The following is a 20,092-nucleotide window of genomic DNA, read 5'->3' on the forward strand; positions in this document are numbered from 1 at the left end:
ATAACACATAAAAAACTCATTGTCTCCAAGTAAGAGATGTAGTTCTTTTAAAATCCTCCCTTTTTAAACTTAATGTCTGTTTTGTCCCCCCGTTTTTTAAGTGTTTTCTGTGTATTTCTGTGTGTCTTAAAGTGTCTCAATTTTAATTTTTAACTTTATATATTGGACTTTACAACAATTTGCCACATATTGTAACATAACTTTATCAAAGAAATTTGATAATTACAAGCTGATATAATTGCACACCCACACAATTTGTACATCTATTCTTATTCATTGTCTCACAACTATCACCTTCCAAAACAAAAATAAAAATCTCAATAAATAACACACATTTCATAAATATATCTCCAGAATAAATATAAATAACTTTAAAGAACTTAATGGTATAGAACATTACTTTCATCAAACAAACAATTACAGTTACCTATCTCTACTTCATTGGATAAAATCTGTCTCCTCAATAACTTCTCCGTTTACTGTTAAACAATTACAATAGTTGACTTGAGTTCTCCAATCAACAATATAAGATAGTTTGAACCATGTTCTTTCAACCATCAATTAATAGAGTACCGGCATGTAAGTAATGTTTTATTTATTTGTTTATTTATTATTTCATTACAGTTTAATAGACTATTTTACCAATTTGTGGGTCTTACCTTGTCTGCTTAAACATTTTATTCGTTTTTAAAAACCACAGACATGTAATATTGGCATAATTACTGTAATTTATATAATTTATATCACCTATCTTTGTTTTACCTTTATTAGACAACACCCTAATATGGGTTTATTATTTTCAGCATTAATTTAACTTTGTATCGTGACCTGAAGATGCTTTGCATATTGTAGAAAGCGAAACCGGTCGTCTGATAGTTAAATTAAATTGATTGTGAGGAAGTCTAATTTATTATTTCTTTTACCTTTTGATTCCAATGATGTTTTTAATGCTGACGAAACTGGTCTGTTTTTCGAATGTCTTCTCGAAAAAACATTAACATTTAAAAATGAAAAATGTCATGGAGGAAAACACAGCAAGGAACGACTTACGATTCTGCTTTGTGCAAATTCTACGGACACAGAAAAACTGAAACTTTTAATTATAGGTAAGTCAAAAAAACCTCGGTATTTTGCAGGTTTAAAATCACTGGCCATGGATTATGAAGCCAATAAAAAGCATGTATGACAGCAGAACTTTTTAAAAAATAGCTGATTAATATAGATAAGCTAATGGTAACTTCAAATAGAAAAATTATTCTGTTTATCGACAACTGCACAGCACATTGGGACATACCACCATTAAAGGAAATTAAAGTACAATTTCTTCCACCAAACACAACATCACAACTTCAACCTTTGGATCAGGGTATAATTAAAAAGTTTAAAACATTATACAGAAAAGAAGTTGTTAGAAGAATGATAGCTGATACGGAGCAAAATACGATTTCTTCTATCAATGTTCTTCAAGCAATAAGGATGGTGGACAAAGCATGGCGAAACGTAACACTCCTCGCAGTGAAAAACTGCTTTAGAACCTGTGGTTTTTCTTCAGAACCTCAAGAAATCATTGAATCATCTCAAGTAATCATTAAAGAGGAAGATAATAGTGTACTTGAAGAATGAAATAATCACATGTCTGCGTTAAAGATTACTTTTGACGACTTCGTTACTTGTGGTGATAAAGTAGTCACAGCAGGGACGTTAACAGAGGAAGAAATATTGAAATCAGTTAACAACTGTATTGAAAGTAATAAAGACGATGAATTTAACGACGACCCACAAACTTCATCGAGCGTATCAATCAACGAAGCAAAGAGTGCTATAACATTTATAGAGCTGTGTAGTAACATAAAAGATAACGTATTCTCTTCTCAATTTGTCATTTAAAATCAAATCGATTTAGAATCTATGAATTGTTTAAAACAAAAGAAAATCACAGACTTTTTTTAGTAGACTGTACCTAATAATCGGGTTTCATTGATCAAGACACACAATAAATATTAACACTAAATGTTTGATACTTTTCAAGAAAAAAAATTTAAAGGACCTGATCAAAGATATACTGTAGATGGGGATATTTTGATCACACATGTAATTTTAGTTTAATATGAAAGTATCCCCAATGTTATTCACTTTGAAAACATATTTTGACAAATCTTATTTTATTATGAACTTTTGAGTAAAAAAAAATTATGAAACTTACAGAAAATAATGTATTTGATGATAATGAAATGAAACTGCACTTCAACAACTTAAAAACTACGAATTTTACAGAAAAATAAGGTATGTTAACGTGTTTTAAATTAAACTAAACTTCAACTACTTTAATGTCTTTTTTAAAAATGCATTTGGTGCTTCCATCTAAACACTCTATAGATGCGGGATTTGGTAAAAATTCAACTATATCCTTCTTACTAATTTGGGATATGTCGGCATCAATCATCTTAAATTCTGTCTTGCTGGGTTTTATGGATTTATAGCCTATGACTATTACTTCCGGCTCTACCTCCAAAATTTTACAGACATAGATATAAGTTTTTTTTCCTCTCTGAGATAAGAATTTTGCTAAAATATATCTATCTGCTTGAACCTTATCTACTTCAGACTGCACTTCGTAGTTTTCTTCATTTTCTAACAAGTCTGATTTATTTTCGGACTCGGATTCATCTGACTGTGATATGTGGCTTTCTTTATCTGAACTATCTTCTGATTGCTGCTCAATTATTGCTGTTGACACACTAGCTCCGGGAGCTACATCTAGTTTCTTTTTTCTTGTTTTTGGTCTCTCTGGTCCTCCAAATCTTTGCTCCTTTAAAAGTGCAGTTAATGTATTTTCAACGGCGTCCGTGGGATCTTGTGGAGCGTCATCTGTTGGCAATTTCTTATAAACTTCACCCGGGCAAAACGGATAAATACCAGTAGAACGAAAGGAGCTAATTAAGTTTCGCTTTACTGCTGACGCAATTTTATCCGTTTGTTGGGATGGACCACCTTTCGAAACTCGAGGAGTGACTTCGTCAAGAGTTTTTAATGTTTTCCTTAAAAGAGATGAAAACATATCTTTTGGAACTGTACTTAGTCACAAATTTTGTAATTTCCAATCCGTTAACGACGTCCTCCAAGCCTGTTTCATTGGCCTGAAAAAGCCCACGTCCAGTGGTTGGTACAAATGGGTAGAATTTGGAACTAAGCATATGAAGTTAATTTCATGTTCAGCACACATCTTAAGAACTTCAACATCCATGTGTGACGACAAATTATCTCCTATCAAAGCTTTTCTTCCTTCTAAACGTCGTGCATGGGGTAAAAAGCAAGTTGTGAACCAGTCTCTAAAAGTTACGCCATCTTTTATCCATCCACTTTGAGTACGATTATACCTCGTCCCTTGGTTGCAGCATGGTTTATCGTAGCAAGGTAAACCACGCGGTCCATTTTCCTTCCACGTATCATACAGGTGAATGCTTTTATAAATGACGTAGGAAGGGGGAAGAGTTCCGTCTGCAGCAGCACATACCATAATAGTGGTACAACTTTTGGAGTGATTCATCACTTTTTCGGGGTACTTAATGCCTCTTTTGTATATGCAACGTTTTTTCCCTGGATCGTCTGACAAATTAGATTCGTCATAGTTGAAAATGTTGGAACTGGGCAAATCTTTAATTACTGGCTCCAAGTTATTATAAAACTCTTCTAGTGTAACTCTTGAAACAGCAGCTCTAGCACGTTTAATATTTGTTTCTAGTCGTTGCCCAAACGAATCCTTATGCCTATTAAGTAGGCTGTATGCCCAGTCAATACCAGGCAGATTATTTTGAAATATAGCCACGTTTTTTCCTTGTTGATCTAAATACCATTTTGCCATCATTCGTAGGTCCTGAATAGATAAAGGAAAGCCCCAGTCAGCACATTTAGCGGCTGCTTTTAAAATTGCTACCTCCTCTCCTTTGGTGAAACTAGTAGGACGTCCGGGGTGCCAATATGTTTTCCTTTATATCTGTTATACAGGGTACCAAAGGGAATTTTATATTGTCTTGATGCTTCTCTAATAGATAGTGTACCTTTAACTACCCGTTCAATAGCTCTTTCTAAATTTGCTGGAGGGTAATCAGCGTAACTTCTGCTGCCAAGTAATCTTTTATGCTTACGGGGCATTTTCCTTTAAGAAATAATACGTTTAAATAATATTTAGTTGATTAATATTTTCATCTGTTCGAAAAAACGATTATACGGATCGTCTGGGGTGACATTGATCACACGATCAATGTTGCCCATTGTATTGATCAATGTTTCCCCCAGTAATTTCACGCCGTACTCTTAATCACTCCCATAACCTGCTTACGTTATTTTCAGTGAGATTCATGATCAAAGTACTTCTAATCACTACATGAAAGAATACGTTGTATAAACAATATACTTACCGTGATATGTACGAAGTTTTCCACTTAACAAAATTGATGTTAAACTCAATACTCCAAAAAAATGCTTGTACTTCTAGCACACGCGTGTGTATCGGTATCGAATGGTCATAAATACTAAATAACAGTAACATTGCTGCCGACTAGGTAAAATTCGGTTATCGGCAGTGGCTAAGCGCACACGCCTGAGGCATATAATTAATTTTTACAGTTTTGTAAATCTACGGTAACGTGTATAATAAATGAATTTTGTGTATGTAGTGTATAATAAATGCCTATATTTTATTGAACTTCTGACCTATACTAGTCCATCACAACATAGACCCTTGATAACTTAAAACCTCGATAACTTAAAATATTTGGTTTTTCCCTTAGACTTTAACTTATTGAGGTTCTACTGTATATACTCGTTTTTCGAGATCTGTGTCATGCCTTTGTCCTTTTTTTGGGGATTCGAAAATATCAAGAGAATCCATAACGTCAGTGCGTATATATTGGAAATCGCTATATTTCGAAAATCTGACATTTTGCACCAGCTTTTTTATTCTATTTTTGAAATAAATAGTGTCACATGACTAATTTTGAACTACATTGTCAATGTCAAATCGGTTCGGGTAAACATTTTCTTAAAAATATTTAAAAGAATATTAAAAGAGTAATCATTTATTAGTTTTCAAACCGATTGCTTTACGGATCAAGATATCATAACTTTCAAAATCGTCGCCTTCAATAATAAAATCAAAAACTTCCAAAAGCTGTTCACGAAAATCTGCTACAGTAAAAACTACCCGAGATTTAAAATTCCATCGCGTTTGTCAAACTGTTGACATTTTTTTAGAAATAAATTGTTCTAAAGTATTCTTCTATTTAGGCGAGCTTGGGAAAAATGAAGCAAATCCGCTTAAACTGTCAAAAAAAGACGACATTCTTTAAGTTTTTCACACGTATCCTGCCAAACTAAATTCATTTGTTGCGCATGACAATGACTAAATAAAGCTTGCGGTACAATAGTTTTAACTTTTGCCTGGAGACCATTCAATTCACCAGACATCACAGTAGAGCCGCCATAAGTTTGCACCATCAGTTTATTTTTGATATCAAAAAATTTTAATCTGTCCTATAAAATACTAAAAATATATTCTACCTTATGGCTTTTGCTCACGTCTGTAAAACCTAAAAACCTCTCATAAACATTACCACGTAACACCTATCGAACAGCAATTGATAATTGTGAATTACATGATATATCAGTAGTTTCATCACCTTCTAGCGATAAGCAAATGGTTTCCTGAATCTCAGATTCAATAACGTTATTCAAAATGGTAATTGATTCTGTTAGTTTATTGTAAGTAGTTGTTTTAGATACGCCACTAAATGTCTTCGAATCAAAAAGTAAATTATGAAATTCCAAGTCGTATTTCTTAAACATTTTTATTAGTTCTCTCTAATTACCTTGATTTAACGAATGCCCCGATTCATCGTGTTTCCTAAATGATAATTTCTAACAACTTAAAAAAATTACAAAATTAATTAAACGACGTAAAATTGCATGATTATTTTTCACAATTTCGTTATGTTTAATAGTATTTTCACGTTAGGCATTATTTAATAAAACATAGATTTTTTTTTAAATAAATCTAATTTAATCTGGCTGTAAGTATGATCTTTCGAAATATCATGTTTCTGTAAAGTCTTAAATAATTTCTTTAAATTATCGTAACCAGATTTACACCACTGATTTCGATAAGCCGGGACATTTTAGGCAAAGGGCGCCCTTTAGTTTTAATATCAATTTATTCTTTTGCAAAATATATTTTAAATATAAAAAATATAATTTACAATATTAGATTTATCGGTACTGAAAGTGGCTCCCATAGCTTGTATTTTTTAGGTTGATTTACCTGAATTTGTTTACACTTTAATTTTATAAAATAAATAACTCCAAATATATCAAGAAACCCTTTAATTATTTACGGCAGCGATAACTTATTACAATCTTACTTTGAAAATAAAAACAAATCAATATAAAACGAATCGATCGATACAATACCAGGAAAGCTAGTCAGTGCACTATCACTCACTACTTAAGTACTTATTCGGAAATTACATTTCATCCCGTGCTCGAAAATTACTTGAAACTTTACAACCAATCCAAATGAAGCATCGGCAGATTCTTAACTGCCGTATCTTCCATTTAAATGCATACGGAGAGAAATGTATGTTTGGTTGCTTATCCACTAATATTCCGTTGATTTTTACATCGTAAATCGTCAGCCTGGGGTAGGCTTGCTGATACGGGTCTAATAAGAATTCACAAAGTCTGATTGATGACTCAGATCTTGGATCATTAATTTGAAAAGCTGATACGCAGGGATCACTTAACGCTCGGATTGGTCGAATTCTTTTAAAACCCATGAATACAATTTAGTCTGTATAATCTCACAGACATATTTTTATTTGACAAAAACAAAGAACATGAAGTTATTTTTCTTCTTCTTAACGTGCCCCATACCTAAGGACATTGGCGATCATCATGGCCTATTTGACTCTTTTTGCAGCCGTTCTGAAAAGTTCTATTGACATTTTCCCACTCCATTATCTCAGATTCTTTAGCCAGGACGTGCGTCTTCTCCCCGGTCCTCTTTTGCCTTCCACCTTCCCTTGTATGACCAGCCGCACCAATTCGTATTTCTCGTTTATTAGTATGTGACCAAAGTAGCTCATTTTTCTTTTCTTTATAGTGTTGAGTATTTGTTTATCTTTTTTCATTCTTCGTAGCGTTTCCGCATTTGTTATGTGTTGTGTCCAAGATATTTTCTAAATTCTTCGGCAACACCACATTTCAAAGTTAATGAATTTTTTCTCTGTCGCCTCTGTAATTGTCCAGGCCTCAAATCCATACAACAGGACAGAGAACACTTAGCATCTTAATACTCTAGTTCTTATTTCAATATTGAGTTTTCCATTGCATAATATTACTTTCATCTTATTAAAAGCACTTCAAGCTATCTCAATACGCCGTTTTATGTCCGTATTTCTATCCCATTCTTCATTTAGTTCGCGACCTAAGTACTGAATATCTGTGCACCCTGCCTTAATGTTTTCCTTTAGCATAAACACTGTCTTCTTCAATCTTGTTTTTGCTTACCACCATGAACTTATTACCTGCAAAAATTAATTATTGAAATGCTGATTAAATTAACTATTAAAAAAAAACGTGTATGGCACGGTATAAGTTATACTTCCATACGCGCGTTCTTCGTTATAAATTTATATGGGAGTCCTTCTGCACAATCATTACATATGTAATGCTATAGGTAAGAAAGAGCAGAAAGAGAAACAGAATTAGGTATATAGGTATATGGTGCATCGTTTGCTGTATATAAACAACATTTGACCTGTAATATGAGTATAGTAAATGAAGGATTGAATCAATATTTTGATGAAAAGTAATGGAAATAAAATACCATTGTTACTAATGTGCAGCTACATTGTGCAGCTATGAAGTCTTGGACAAAGAAGTAAGAAATCAAGTACAAAAAGCAAATAAACTGACAGGATGAATTAATAACACTATATGGCGAAACAGACACATTAACACAGAGATGAAGTCAAGGATTTATAAAGTCAGTGTAAGACCAATAATGACATATCCCTCAGAAACAAGACCCGACATAGCCACAACACAAAGGCTACTGGAAACGGCAGAGGTGAGATTGAGAGTACTGAGAAGAGAAACAGGAAATACGCTGAGAGATCTAAAGAGAAGCGAAAACATTAGAAGAAAATGTAGCGTACAGTGTATAAGCGAATAGACAATAAATAGAAAAAATTAAAGTGGAATAACCCCATAAGCAGAATGGGGAAGACTCGTATCGTTAAAATAGCAAGAGGTAAGTCACCAGAAGTATCGGACGGCCGGACAAAAGACGGATTGACAACCTTTCATAGATGTCTTAATTCGACAACGAATAAGCAGAATTGCTTATAAAGAATAAGAAGAAGAAATTCAATAGGGTTCGACCTTGGACCAAGCTAGGTATCAAGTATCAAATTTTTAGGATTTTTTCTGTATAGTTATAGCACATAAAGGCAGAAAAACAGACAGGCAATAACTATTGAGTCCTTAATAATAAATATTAAAAGGGTTAAACATTTTGGTATATAGTTTGTTCTCATAAATTGTGGAGATAATTACAACATATTCAACATATATTCTAGCGAAAATGAATGAATTTATTCAATATGCTAACGTGGAAAAAACGAAATAACCCAAACAACTCTTTTCTGAACCTTCAAACTTGAATTACTAAATTTTTAGGTAACTGAACTAAGCCTCAGTTTTATTAATAGCGTCTTGGCGCCATTTTGTAAGATACTTTTAAATGGGATCATGGAGAAATTAATATATCATTTGAAAGCACTTGTATAAACCATTAGGTCCCTGGATTTTTTTGATTCTTTGTGGCACCGTTTCAAATTCCCCACTAAATTGTGAAAATCTTATTAAATTAATTCTCTGTGAAAGAATAACTCTTTCTTCCCAGATGGATAACGTCACTAATATCATATATATACCAAAAAATTTTAATTTAAAAATAAAATCGACCTTTTCTGAGATCTCCATACTTATAAACATATACATAAAAGAAATTTAAAGTAACAATCATTATATTTGTCCCTTTCATCTCTACGCCCATGACTACTATATGTACTGAATATTCAATGATAAACAAAATAGTTTGGAAAATTAAATATTGTATAAAATTATTGAAACAATATTAAAAAGATATTATGATTTTTCCATTCTTTGATTTTTCAAACCAAAGTGACAAAAATCAGAACATAATAATTAAAAAAATATATTTCCTCATTGGGATCGAACTCGCGACTTCTGGTTCTAAAAACCGCGCTTTAACTCATTCGACCAGTAACCTTAAATAATAAGGTGGCTAATCAATGTCATTATTTGACAAGAACATTATTAAGATGTCAGTTTTTTGGTTGTATTTTATATTTGTGTTTATTTATTTATTGTATTCCAAAAATGGAAAGGTTGTTACGAATCATAGAAGTTCCAGAAAGAATATTTATTTGTAAAAGACTTTGGCCAAATGTATATATCTACCGAATTAATATAAAATAATAATTGTATTAATAAATATTAAATATATTTACAAAAAGAGCATTTTTATTCTCGAGAGAGAAAGAGAGAGAAAATATATCTTCTGTCTCTCTCTTACCTATATCTTACATATGTAATGATTTTGCCGATTCACTTCCGTACAAATTTCCAACGTCAAACGCGCGTATGGAAGTTTAACGTCAAAAATCTATATCTATAAATGGGTGGGTGGGCACTGCCGACAGCAGACCCTTACCGACCACCACTGCAACAGAGATGAGTTGATATTCAATTATTCTACATGGATTTAACAGTATAAGAACTTCTGTGAATCAACCATTAACATAACAAAACCAAGAAAACACTTTGGTAATCTCAAATAATTACAATTTAAAATATACAATTAACTATGTACCAACCAGAAACTTAATTGGAGACACTTTGTCTAATAGTTAAATAAGTAATTATATTTTAAAAACTCACATCACAAAATTAAACATTACATATTATTTATTTGGTAATTTTATTTTGTCAATATTTACAATATTCAATTAAATTGGTATTTATATTTATTATTTGATTTTTATTGTTTACATAAGGCTGTAGAAATAATATTACACAAAATTTGCATAAAATATCTTTTGTTTAGTCAGAATTGCCACAATTTACAGACAAACAACTGTTTTGTTCGTGTTAATTTTATTTCATAAATGACTATTAAAATATTTTTTTTATTTAATAAATTTTTGTTTTGTTTAATGTTAATTTGAACCTTTTAGCTTATTTTATATGCACAGAAATTCAATTCAACAGTTATTGTTGGTATATTTTCTAACACCCCTTAAACCAGAATCTAAGCCATTATATTTTATTTAAACACGCAGAACTGTTAAATTTATCAGCAAACACTGGTTAGGATTTGTTAGCACCAAATTTCACCCCCTAATAGCAGAAGGGTAACAAAAGGTCTTCGGTTCCGTGAACGTGGGCCGGGCAATATCCTATAAAAGCCAAATCATGGCAGCAGGGATGAAGAGTCAACCGAAGTTTGTTGCGCTATCACAACACCACCTCAACATCAGCCAGCAACAAGTTGCCATTTTGCGTTTGGTATCATTTTTCGTTAGTTGTTAGCTGGTCATCCCCGCGGCGTGAAAAGTTTGAAGGGCGAGAAAAAGAAAATTCGAAAAATGTTGAGAATCTCCGGTCTCGGGCGCAAAGAAGCGATGATGAAAATTGTTGCCGTCGTTCTGTTTTTCTGTTTTGCTGAGTGTGCTGCTGGTAAGAATTTTACAAAAAATTTATTTAAATGTTACAAATGTTATAAGTATATACATTTTTGAAAAGATTCCATATAAATAATAATAGAATCCAGAAAACGTTTTAGCAACATTTCTTTATTGACAAATGTTTAAAAGGAACTAAATAATAAAATAAAAAAATATGTTATGTTATGTATTTAAATGTAATTTTAGAGGATTTAATTTTTTGTAAAACTGCAAATTATATTTTACCATTTATAAAAAGTTATCGAGTACATCATACATCGCATTTTATTTTTATATCATTATTGATAATGTATAAATTTTTTTATTAAGTATACCAAAGGTGTACTAATATTAACAACTATTAGATTTTTTTAAATAGCTTGTGAGGAATAGACTATAATTATTATATAAAATATTCTGCACGGCAGAAGATAAGGATATTGTCAATATATTGGTAACACTACTTCACTACGCATCAATTATTTGTAAACAATTAAAAATTATTATAGTTTTTAAAAAACATAAAAATTTAAGACCTTATAAAGGGAATCAGACTAAAACAAAATATTCTAAGTATTGACAAAGCACTTTAACAGTTATTTGAAAATTTAGCCCAATCTGGTTATGTAAAATACGTCGATTTCACGGCAAAATTTTTCGCAGATATCTAAAGCTTTTAAGAGATAGGTGGGGGTTACCAGATGACGAATAGATAAAAAGGTACTCCTTGCATTTTTTTAAACAATAATATATGGTCACAATTTGATTTTTTATATATTAAATTAATAATTAGCCCAGTCTGGTTAAAAAAAAGATCGAAAAATGTTTCGCAGATATCTGAAGCTTCTAAGACATAGGTGGGGGTTACTAGATGACGAATATATGAAAAGGTACTCGTATTTTTACCTTGCGTTTTTTTTAAACAATAATAATTTAAGGTCACAATTTGATTTTTTGTCTATAAGTTTTTTCCCTTATATTTTAAATAATTAATATTTATTTCATTTTTTTATATCAAGAATATCTTTATTTTTCCGTTTTTTTAATTGAAATATATAAATAATTTACAGAGATATTTGCAAAAAAAGCAGTTTTTTTGCACTAGTTTATAAATTTTATAAATTTTTTTAAACAAAATAAAATGTGATTAATACATTTGAACATTGAGGAATTGCCGTGTATTAAATTTGTGCAAAATTTCCCCCCGATCGGTCAAATAGTTTAAAATTGATTTAATGTATTTATCCCTGAGGCTAATTATTTAAACTACTGGACTTGCCCTATGAATAATGCTAGACACACTTAGCAAATTTCATAGGATTCTTTAAGACTAGAAGTTAAATGCATATTGCGTTTTCATCGAAATTATTTACAAAATAAACGTTTGAAAAAGGGGTATGTTTTTTACTTTGTATTATTGTATTTATTGTTTGTATAAACAATTGTAATAACTTTTATATTTTTCAAGCTTCAGACTTGTACGTACAACCATTGGATACATGGTAAAAAAACTCACATTAAAAAAAAACCTTCTATGACCAATAGGAACGAAGTTAGCGACTATTTTTTTAATAGTCTTTTTAATAGTATTTTTAATAGAGAATATCAATTAAATTCATCCAATTTTTCGAAACTTACAGCCTTTCGAAACAAAGGTACTTTCGAAAGATCGACATATTAAAGTGGAGGGGAAACTGTTTCAGCTCCACGCTCCAAAATTTCGTCAGTCTCAGTGTAGTGGCTTTAGAAAGCAATATACTTATACTTCTTTGAGTAAAATTTTTTGTGTATTTTGAACAAAAAAGTTTTAAATAAACGTATATAATTACTTTTTGATTGAAAATTGTAAGTCATATTTAAAACTATTGAATGAATAATTAATTATAATAAATAATTATAAAAAAAAACACAACGATACACTTTCTTTAAATGATTTAAGATACTTACAATTCAGGAGAAATATCGGTAAATATGTTTTAAACTAGAAACTCTACCACCAAATAAAAGTGCAACCAAACAGCATGTTCTTCGGGTTTACTATCAATTACAAAATGTGGTTAGGTAATAAGTTAGATGCTTGTGCCTATGGTTGGAGATAAAGTGCCACCAGTTTTGAAACAATTTATACTCTAGATAATTTAATTCCTGAAGAAACATTAAAGCACATTACATGCAAATGCACCACAGGTTGCAAAACTACTAGATGTGGGTGCCGAAAATTTGGTTTGAGTTGTACGAAGTTGTGCATAAATTGTACTAAGGAAGAAGTAGAGGAGAAAATATGCTGCAAGCTCGGTACAGTTACGTTTGACGACGACATTGATTCTGAAAATGTATATTTAGAGACTGATTTAATAAGTGAAGTCAAACAACCTGCAACAAAAAGGTTCAGAGCTGACAGAGTGAAGTCGAATGAATTAACTAAATTTCAACTTTTAAACCAATGTATGTAAAGAAAATGCAAAAAGTAAAGTTTAATAAACATTGTAAAATATAATTAAAAAGGACATGAAAAAATAGACTTATTTAATCAAAGAAGTAACGCAGATTAGATTAATATTGTATATCGTATTTGTTTGAAAAATAGAATAAAAATCAATATTGTTAATTGTAAAAATACAAAAAATTATAATTAATATAAGAAATATAATAATATAATGTGTAAAAAATTACCTGAAATTTAATTTACAGTATTATTACATCATTGATATAAAATGAAAAAAATATATGTTGATTTTCCGGGATTTTCCGAGATTTCCGGGGGAAGGTGAAAATTATATCAATAATATTAATACCGCGACAGACTATTCTAGACAATTTAAACAAGTAAGTTTTTACTATGTAGTTTTGAGTATTTTCCGGCCAGTGAAAACTATGTAGTTATTCATATTTCGACGAGCTACACCAAAATAAGAAAAGAGGCTTCCAGCTGCAATGGAAGCCGAGATAATGTAAATTTTTTATGTGAAGTTCCGATGTCGAAAAAAAAAACGGAGCTGAAACAGTTATCCTCTCAACTTTCCTATGTCCATCTTTCGAAAGTACCTTCGTTTCAAAGGGCTGTAAGTTTCGAAAAATCGGATGAATTTTATAGCTATAAGTTTAAATATAAAGTTTAGATTTTCATTCAAAATTTGTGCACATTTTAGTTCCTAATGTTTATAAACAATAGAGATACGATTTTTTTAAAAAAGTCTCTAACTTTGTTCCTATTGGTCATAGAAGGTTTTTTTAATATGAGTTTTTTTACCAGCTATCCAATAGTTTTACATACAAGTCTGTAGCTTGAAAAATATAAAAGTTATTACAATTTTTTATAAGTAAAAAACATACCCCTTTTTTAAACGTTTATTTTGTAAATAATTTCGATGAAAACGCAACAGGCATTTAACTTCTGAGATAGTTTAAGTCTTAAAGAATCCTATGAAGTTTGCTAAATGTGTCTAGCATTATTCATAGGGCAAGTTCAATAGTTTAAATAATTAGCCTTAGGGATAAATACATTATATAACTTTTAAACTATTTGACCGAACGGGGGGGAAATATCTCACAAATTTAAAACACGGTAATTCCCCGATGTTCAAATGTTTTAATAATTTTATTTTGTTAAAAAAAATTAATAAAATTTATAAATTAGTACAAAAAAAACTTTTTTTTTGCAAATATCTCCGAAAATTATTTATAAATTTTAATTGAAAAAACAAGAAAATAAAGATATTCTTTATATAAAAAAATTATATAAATATTGTTTATTTAAAATATAAGGGAAAAAACTTATAGTCAAAAAATCAAATTGTGGCAATAAATTATTGTTTAAAAAAAAACGAAAGGTAAAAATACGAGTACCTTTTTATATATTCGTCGTCTAATAACCCCCACCTATGTCTTAAAAGCTTCAGATATCTGCGAAACATTTTTCGATCTTTTTTTAACCAGACTTTACTAATTACCTTTATTCTCTCATAGGAGATAAACAAATATAATTGTTTAAAAACTACTTTACTGATTGTGTCCATCTTTCGCATCTTTAGTAAATACATAAAAACTCATATTATAAAATGTGATTTAAATGTTTTTATGATTTATTTTAATAATTATAAACAATTGAACGACATGCTTTCTTTCAGGTTTAATTTGCAATATTTTTTTTGTTTTTAAACATTTTTTAATTTAGAAAATCTTATTTTAAAGTTTAAGTATTTTGCAGGTAGTCAAAAAATTTTGAAAGTTAAAACTTATTATCTAAAATGCGTAGTTTTTTCATAATATTCAAATGATTGAAAAAACTCACTTTTTTTACTTAAATTTCATGAGGTAGTAAAAGTTTCGATAACCACGAGATCATACGCCTTTTCGATTGACTTTGCCCAGATATTCCAGTTAAAATAGTGCCCAGTAAATTTTTTATTTATTAAGTGATTTTTTGGCTTCGTTTCATGACGTAATAAACTATAAACAACTTATAAATTTAATTTAATTTAATTATCTATTTCTTTGAATAAAACTTTGAATAAAACTAGTGTTCATTGTTTATGTATAAAAGTGACTTAATTGATTTATACAGTTATACAATTATGGTATTTTTGTTTACTTAATATTTAGCTATATCCCTAACTTACGCTTCGCAGTTTAAATTGTGTATATGACGTTTCGCGAACTAGATCAAAAGTTATAAAATTTTTCAACTATTTCATTTTAAAAATTTAAGAATTAAGAATTAAAACAAATTATTTAAATAAATAAAAATTATATTTTGAAAATAAATTTTTGTCTCTGGGAGCCAAAACATGGAATAAGAATTTGTTTTACAGATGTAATTTACTACTCCAGAGAAATAAATAAAATTTTTCGTGTTTAAGATTTCACAACAACCATTCATTTTAAAAGTTTTTCTTTTAACATATACCAATACTATGAGAACCTATATACGTTTTCTATAGAAAGTTCGGCTTTTCTAATTATTATTAACCATTTAAAGCGAAAAATACAATGTTTCGAATTTTGGCTTATCTTGAAAATGGTATCTATTTATTCTTAAATATCAATAATTTAATTATTAAAAGAGAAAAACCTTTACAATGGCAAAAGCTAATTTTTTTTCAATAACTTTTGTTCCAAAAATAGCAAAATAAGTCAAAATCGTTAATTCGGCGATTACACTTTCGTCCATAATAATGAGTGTTATAAAAGGTATACATTTTCGTCAAGCCTCTAAAATTGAGGTATACAAGTTCGTCCAAAGAGTCAGGTAAATTTTCGTAATGCTTTACGAAGAAGCAATTATTAAATATATAAATATGTACGAATCTTGGAGTTTATTCATTTGTGAAAATATTCTCAAAGTGTTTATATTGCTATAGTCTTAAATGTTGTTATGAAAATCATTTATTCTTCAAACGTTATGGAGAATTTCGACAAACGTATGGTGGTGAAAAAAAGTGCAACGAAAAGAGCTCCTCTTTTATTCGTGAATAACTATAAATTCAATTTTGCCGAAAAGATAAAAAGTGAAGAATCACGCTGGAGATGTCGTACCAAAGGTTGTAACGCTGTCGTCTACTCAATTGGGGATGATGTAGTAATTTCTAGACAAAACTTAAATTATTCTCATGAAAGTCTGAAAGCCAACTGCATTCAACAACAGTTTGTAAGAGTAGCAGCTAAGCGTAAAGCTGCAGAAGATAATAAGTACTTAACCCAGGAAAATTTTACATCGCGTTTTAAGTGAAGAAGAAAATACCAATTTAACTATTATGAATTTGAAATCAGTGAAACGAAGTATTTATAACGTAAGAAGAAAATTACTCCCAGTTTTACCAAAAACGTTGGTTGAAGTACTGGAATCATTGAAAAAATTAGAGGACCCTATCATCATGTCTATAAATGAAAACTTTTTATTGTTAAATGATAAGAGTGCAAAATTGACTTTATATATCTTGTTGGATTTTTGTATCAAGAAGCCGAAACATGAAGTAGAAAGTTTATTTTTTTCAAATTTGGTTTACTACTCCACAGAATAGGTAAAATTTTCCGTTTTCAGGAGTTTTAAAATAACCTTGTATTTTAAGAGTTAGATTATGTTCAAAAAAATAAGGCTAAAAGGAACTGCAACGTAAAGAAGTTTTATTGTTTATTAATTTATAGGGTTTTTTTAAATTTAGATATATGCATTACTAAATAAAAAATACAACTTATTTTCTGTACTTTAAAATAGTTTATTGTTACATATTCTAGATATGAATTGTCAAATTGTGAGGCTTGCAACGATTTGTATATAAATAAATGTCCCATGAAAGAATACGCCAATCGCAGTCTTCAGAGACGAAAATGCCACTGAGTCTCTAAAAATCGTACGAACAAGCTGAATTTGGCTGAGAATGTCAACTTTAAGACTCCAAAAAATATGCAAAAAATTTTCCGTACGCCTTTTCCCCAAACCCGCTCCTCGAAGGGGGGACATCGATTTACCAAGAATCTGTACGCCATAGAAAAAAATAATTCAAAAAAGAACAACTTTAAACAAAAACGTGAATTGGCACCTTTTCTGTATGATATGGTTTTTCAAAATTTTCTACTTTTAACGATGTTTGCTTTTTATGGCAAAATGCAAAAAAATATTCCTAGAGTACTGTAAACCATTTTAAAGAATATTTTTTTTTATTTATTGTAAGTAGTATTTAATATATATGAAATACTACATATATAATATATGTAGTATTTCACATACATAAAACTGCGTAGAAAAGCGTTATAAAATAATTTTTGCGAAAACAATAGGAAAAATGGTGTGAGTGGCGAAATTTGAAAAATCGTATTTCGCATACTGTAAATCAAAAAGACTAAATATACTAAATATCATTTTAAAGAAGTTTTTTTCTGTAAGCTTATACCAATTCCCCAGTAGAAAAAAGTTATAGGGCAAAAAAGGAAAATCGCGTATGTTCCTGTTTTTTGCTTCGATTTTTGAATATATTTTTGTAAAAAAAATAATTTTAACTCTAAAAGGGCATTTCGACAGAAAATTAAATTTTTTTAACAAAACTGGACGGAATCCACCCAAATTCACCCTAGTGCGTAGGGATAAATTTACCCCTTTCTAAAAAATCCACTATTTTAAATGGTATTATAGCACTCCACGGTTTTATCATATATGGTAAATAGCCTATACCTATAATATGCAAACGTATGTGTTTTCTATAGAAATTTTGGTTTTTTTATTATTAATAATTTGTTTAATTTACTAATGTTTGTATTAATAATTTAGTGCGAAAATCCCATTTTCGAATTTTCTTCTCGTAGCAATCGGGGTGGGTTGCACTCTACAACTTGCTTCCATCTTGAACGGTCGTCCATAATAGTTGGGTCAGTGGGTAGCCCCATTGTTTTTAGATCTGACCATATATTATCTCTCCACCGCATTCCTGGACGTCCTAGGGGCCTTGTTCATATGGGGGCTTCCTCCATATTAACTTGGCAAGGCGGTTATTAAGGAGTCTATGGACACGTCCAGCGCATCTTAGACGTTGGGATTTAATCTCTTGGGCTCAAAGGCCCAAAGATCCTTCTGAGGATTTTCCTCTTAAAACATCAAGTTTTCTTAGAGCTGGTGATTCATTTAGTTACTTTGGTGAGGGTCCACGTCTCACACCCATACATGAGCACCGGTCTAATCACCGTTTTATATATTATAATCTTTGATGTTCGTGTTGAGCTTCTAGATTTAATAGTATTGTGGAGGCTGTAGATACATCTGTTTGCTGCCTTTATTCTTTCTTTAATCTTTTCTGCGATATCATTATCTGCAGTGATTGTTGCTCCGAGATATTTAAAACTCTCCACTTTTTCAAAGTTATATGAGTCTATTGTAACATTTTGCCCTATTCTATCTCGTCCCTTTTGTCTGATGATGCACATGTATTTGGTTTTTTCTTCGTTTACCCTTAAACCAGTTTTCTTTGCCTCTACCTTCAATTTATTAAAAGTGTCCTTCACATCGGTGACTGTGTTTCCCACAGTGTCAATGTCATCTGCGTGTACTAGTAGTAATTTTGGTCCATTTACTGTAAGTAATTCTGCTGTGAAAGGTTCTGAGAGTTTGTACCTATTTGCACTCTGGATCTACAACTATTCACACATAGCTTAACAAGGTGAATAAGTTTTTTGGAACCGAAAGTTCTGCCATTGCATTCCACATCTGATCCCTTTTAATGCTGTGGTACGCTTGCCGGAAATCTATTGAATTCCCATCCTTTTTTGCAGCAGCTGTCTTAGAGTAAAGATCAGATCCATGGTCGATCTATGTTTTCTGAAGCCGGCTTAGTATTCCCCCATGAAATTTTCTACAAACGGTGTCAGCCTTCTTAATAGGATGTTCGACAAGATTTTATATGCCGTATTAAGTAGAGAGATGCCTTTATAATTAGAGTACTTGGTTTTGTCTCCTTTTTTATGGATGAGGATAGGATTTCGAATTTTTGCTTATCTTTTAAAAGGTATCCATTTTTTCTTAAATATAAATATTAAGAGATAAAAAAAAAGAAACCAAATTCAATTTTTTTGTTGCTCTAAAAACAGCAGAGTAAGTCAACACCGTTTGTCTACCTCTTTCATAATAAACAATCTCCAGTCAGTGCCTATCTTTTTAACAACTCCAATTGGTTTATAAATTTGTTCATATTTCTCTCTAGAGAGAATTGTGGCTTTTTTTCTTAGAAGCTCTTCTACTCTCCCAAATACCTTGTCTGCTCTCAAATACGAATGACTCCTGACTGGAAATATAAGTAATATTTCTTTAATTGAACTGGAGCTTTAAATTCTAGCCAGAAGTACAGCGAATGAATAATATGGGAGTTTTTGTTTTGTCCATCGCATCCGTCGCAAAGAGGCGAATTGTCGTAATATTATCGTACTCTAAAAAATCCAAATAATTTACACGTGCAGAACCTATTTCAATTGATCCCCTACCTGCCTGATCTTCAGTCCACGAAAAAAAGTTGGATGTTTGGACTGGCTATCAACGCAGCAAAAAACATACATGCTAATCTGCTGTGCATAAAACGCAACATTAATTAGGTGTTTTGGGCAAAAGCTCTAATCTGCTGTGCATAAAACGCATCACTAATAGGTGTTTTGGGCAAAAGGTGCACCTGCTGCATATCAAAGCAGAATGTAATGGAATTTTCAGGAGTCTATTTTAGCAGACTATAAAAAGCATTAGCCCTCTTTTGGTGGATACTCAACTCAGTACGAAACTCTCTTTTCTTTACTTTGTTAATTTCCGTTCT

General features: G+C 30.8%; 1 protein-coding gene across 1 annotated transcript in view; it reads left to right on the forward strand.

Annotated features, from left to right (window-relative positions):
• The first annotated feature begins 10,558 nt into the window (after positions 1-10,558).
• CCHa1 (neuropeptide CCHamide 1) overlaps positions 10,559-20,092 on the forward strand; it is a 181,372-nt gene continuing 171,838 nt past the window's right edge. Inside the window, exon 1 of the mRNA XM_072540851.1 lies at positions 10,559-10,821. Coding sequence (XP_072396952.1) covers positions 10,731-10,821 — 91 coding nt within the window. The 5' untranslated portion in view covers positions 10,559-10,730. The remainder of the gene's footprint in view (positions 10,822-20,092) is intronic.

This window comes from Diabrotica undecimpunctata, chromosome 8, assembly GCF_040954645.1.
Source record: "Diabrotica undecimpunctata isolate CICGRU chromosome 8, icDiaUnde3, whole genome shotgun sequence".
Taxonomy (NCBI): Eukaryota; Metazoa; Arthropoda; class Insecta; order Coleoptera; family Chrysomelidae; genus Diabrotica; species Diabrotica undecimpunctata.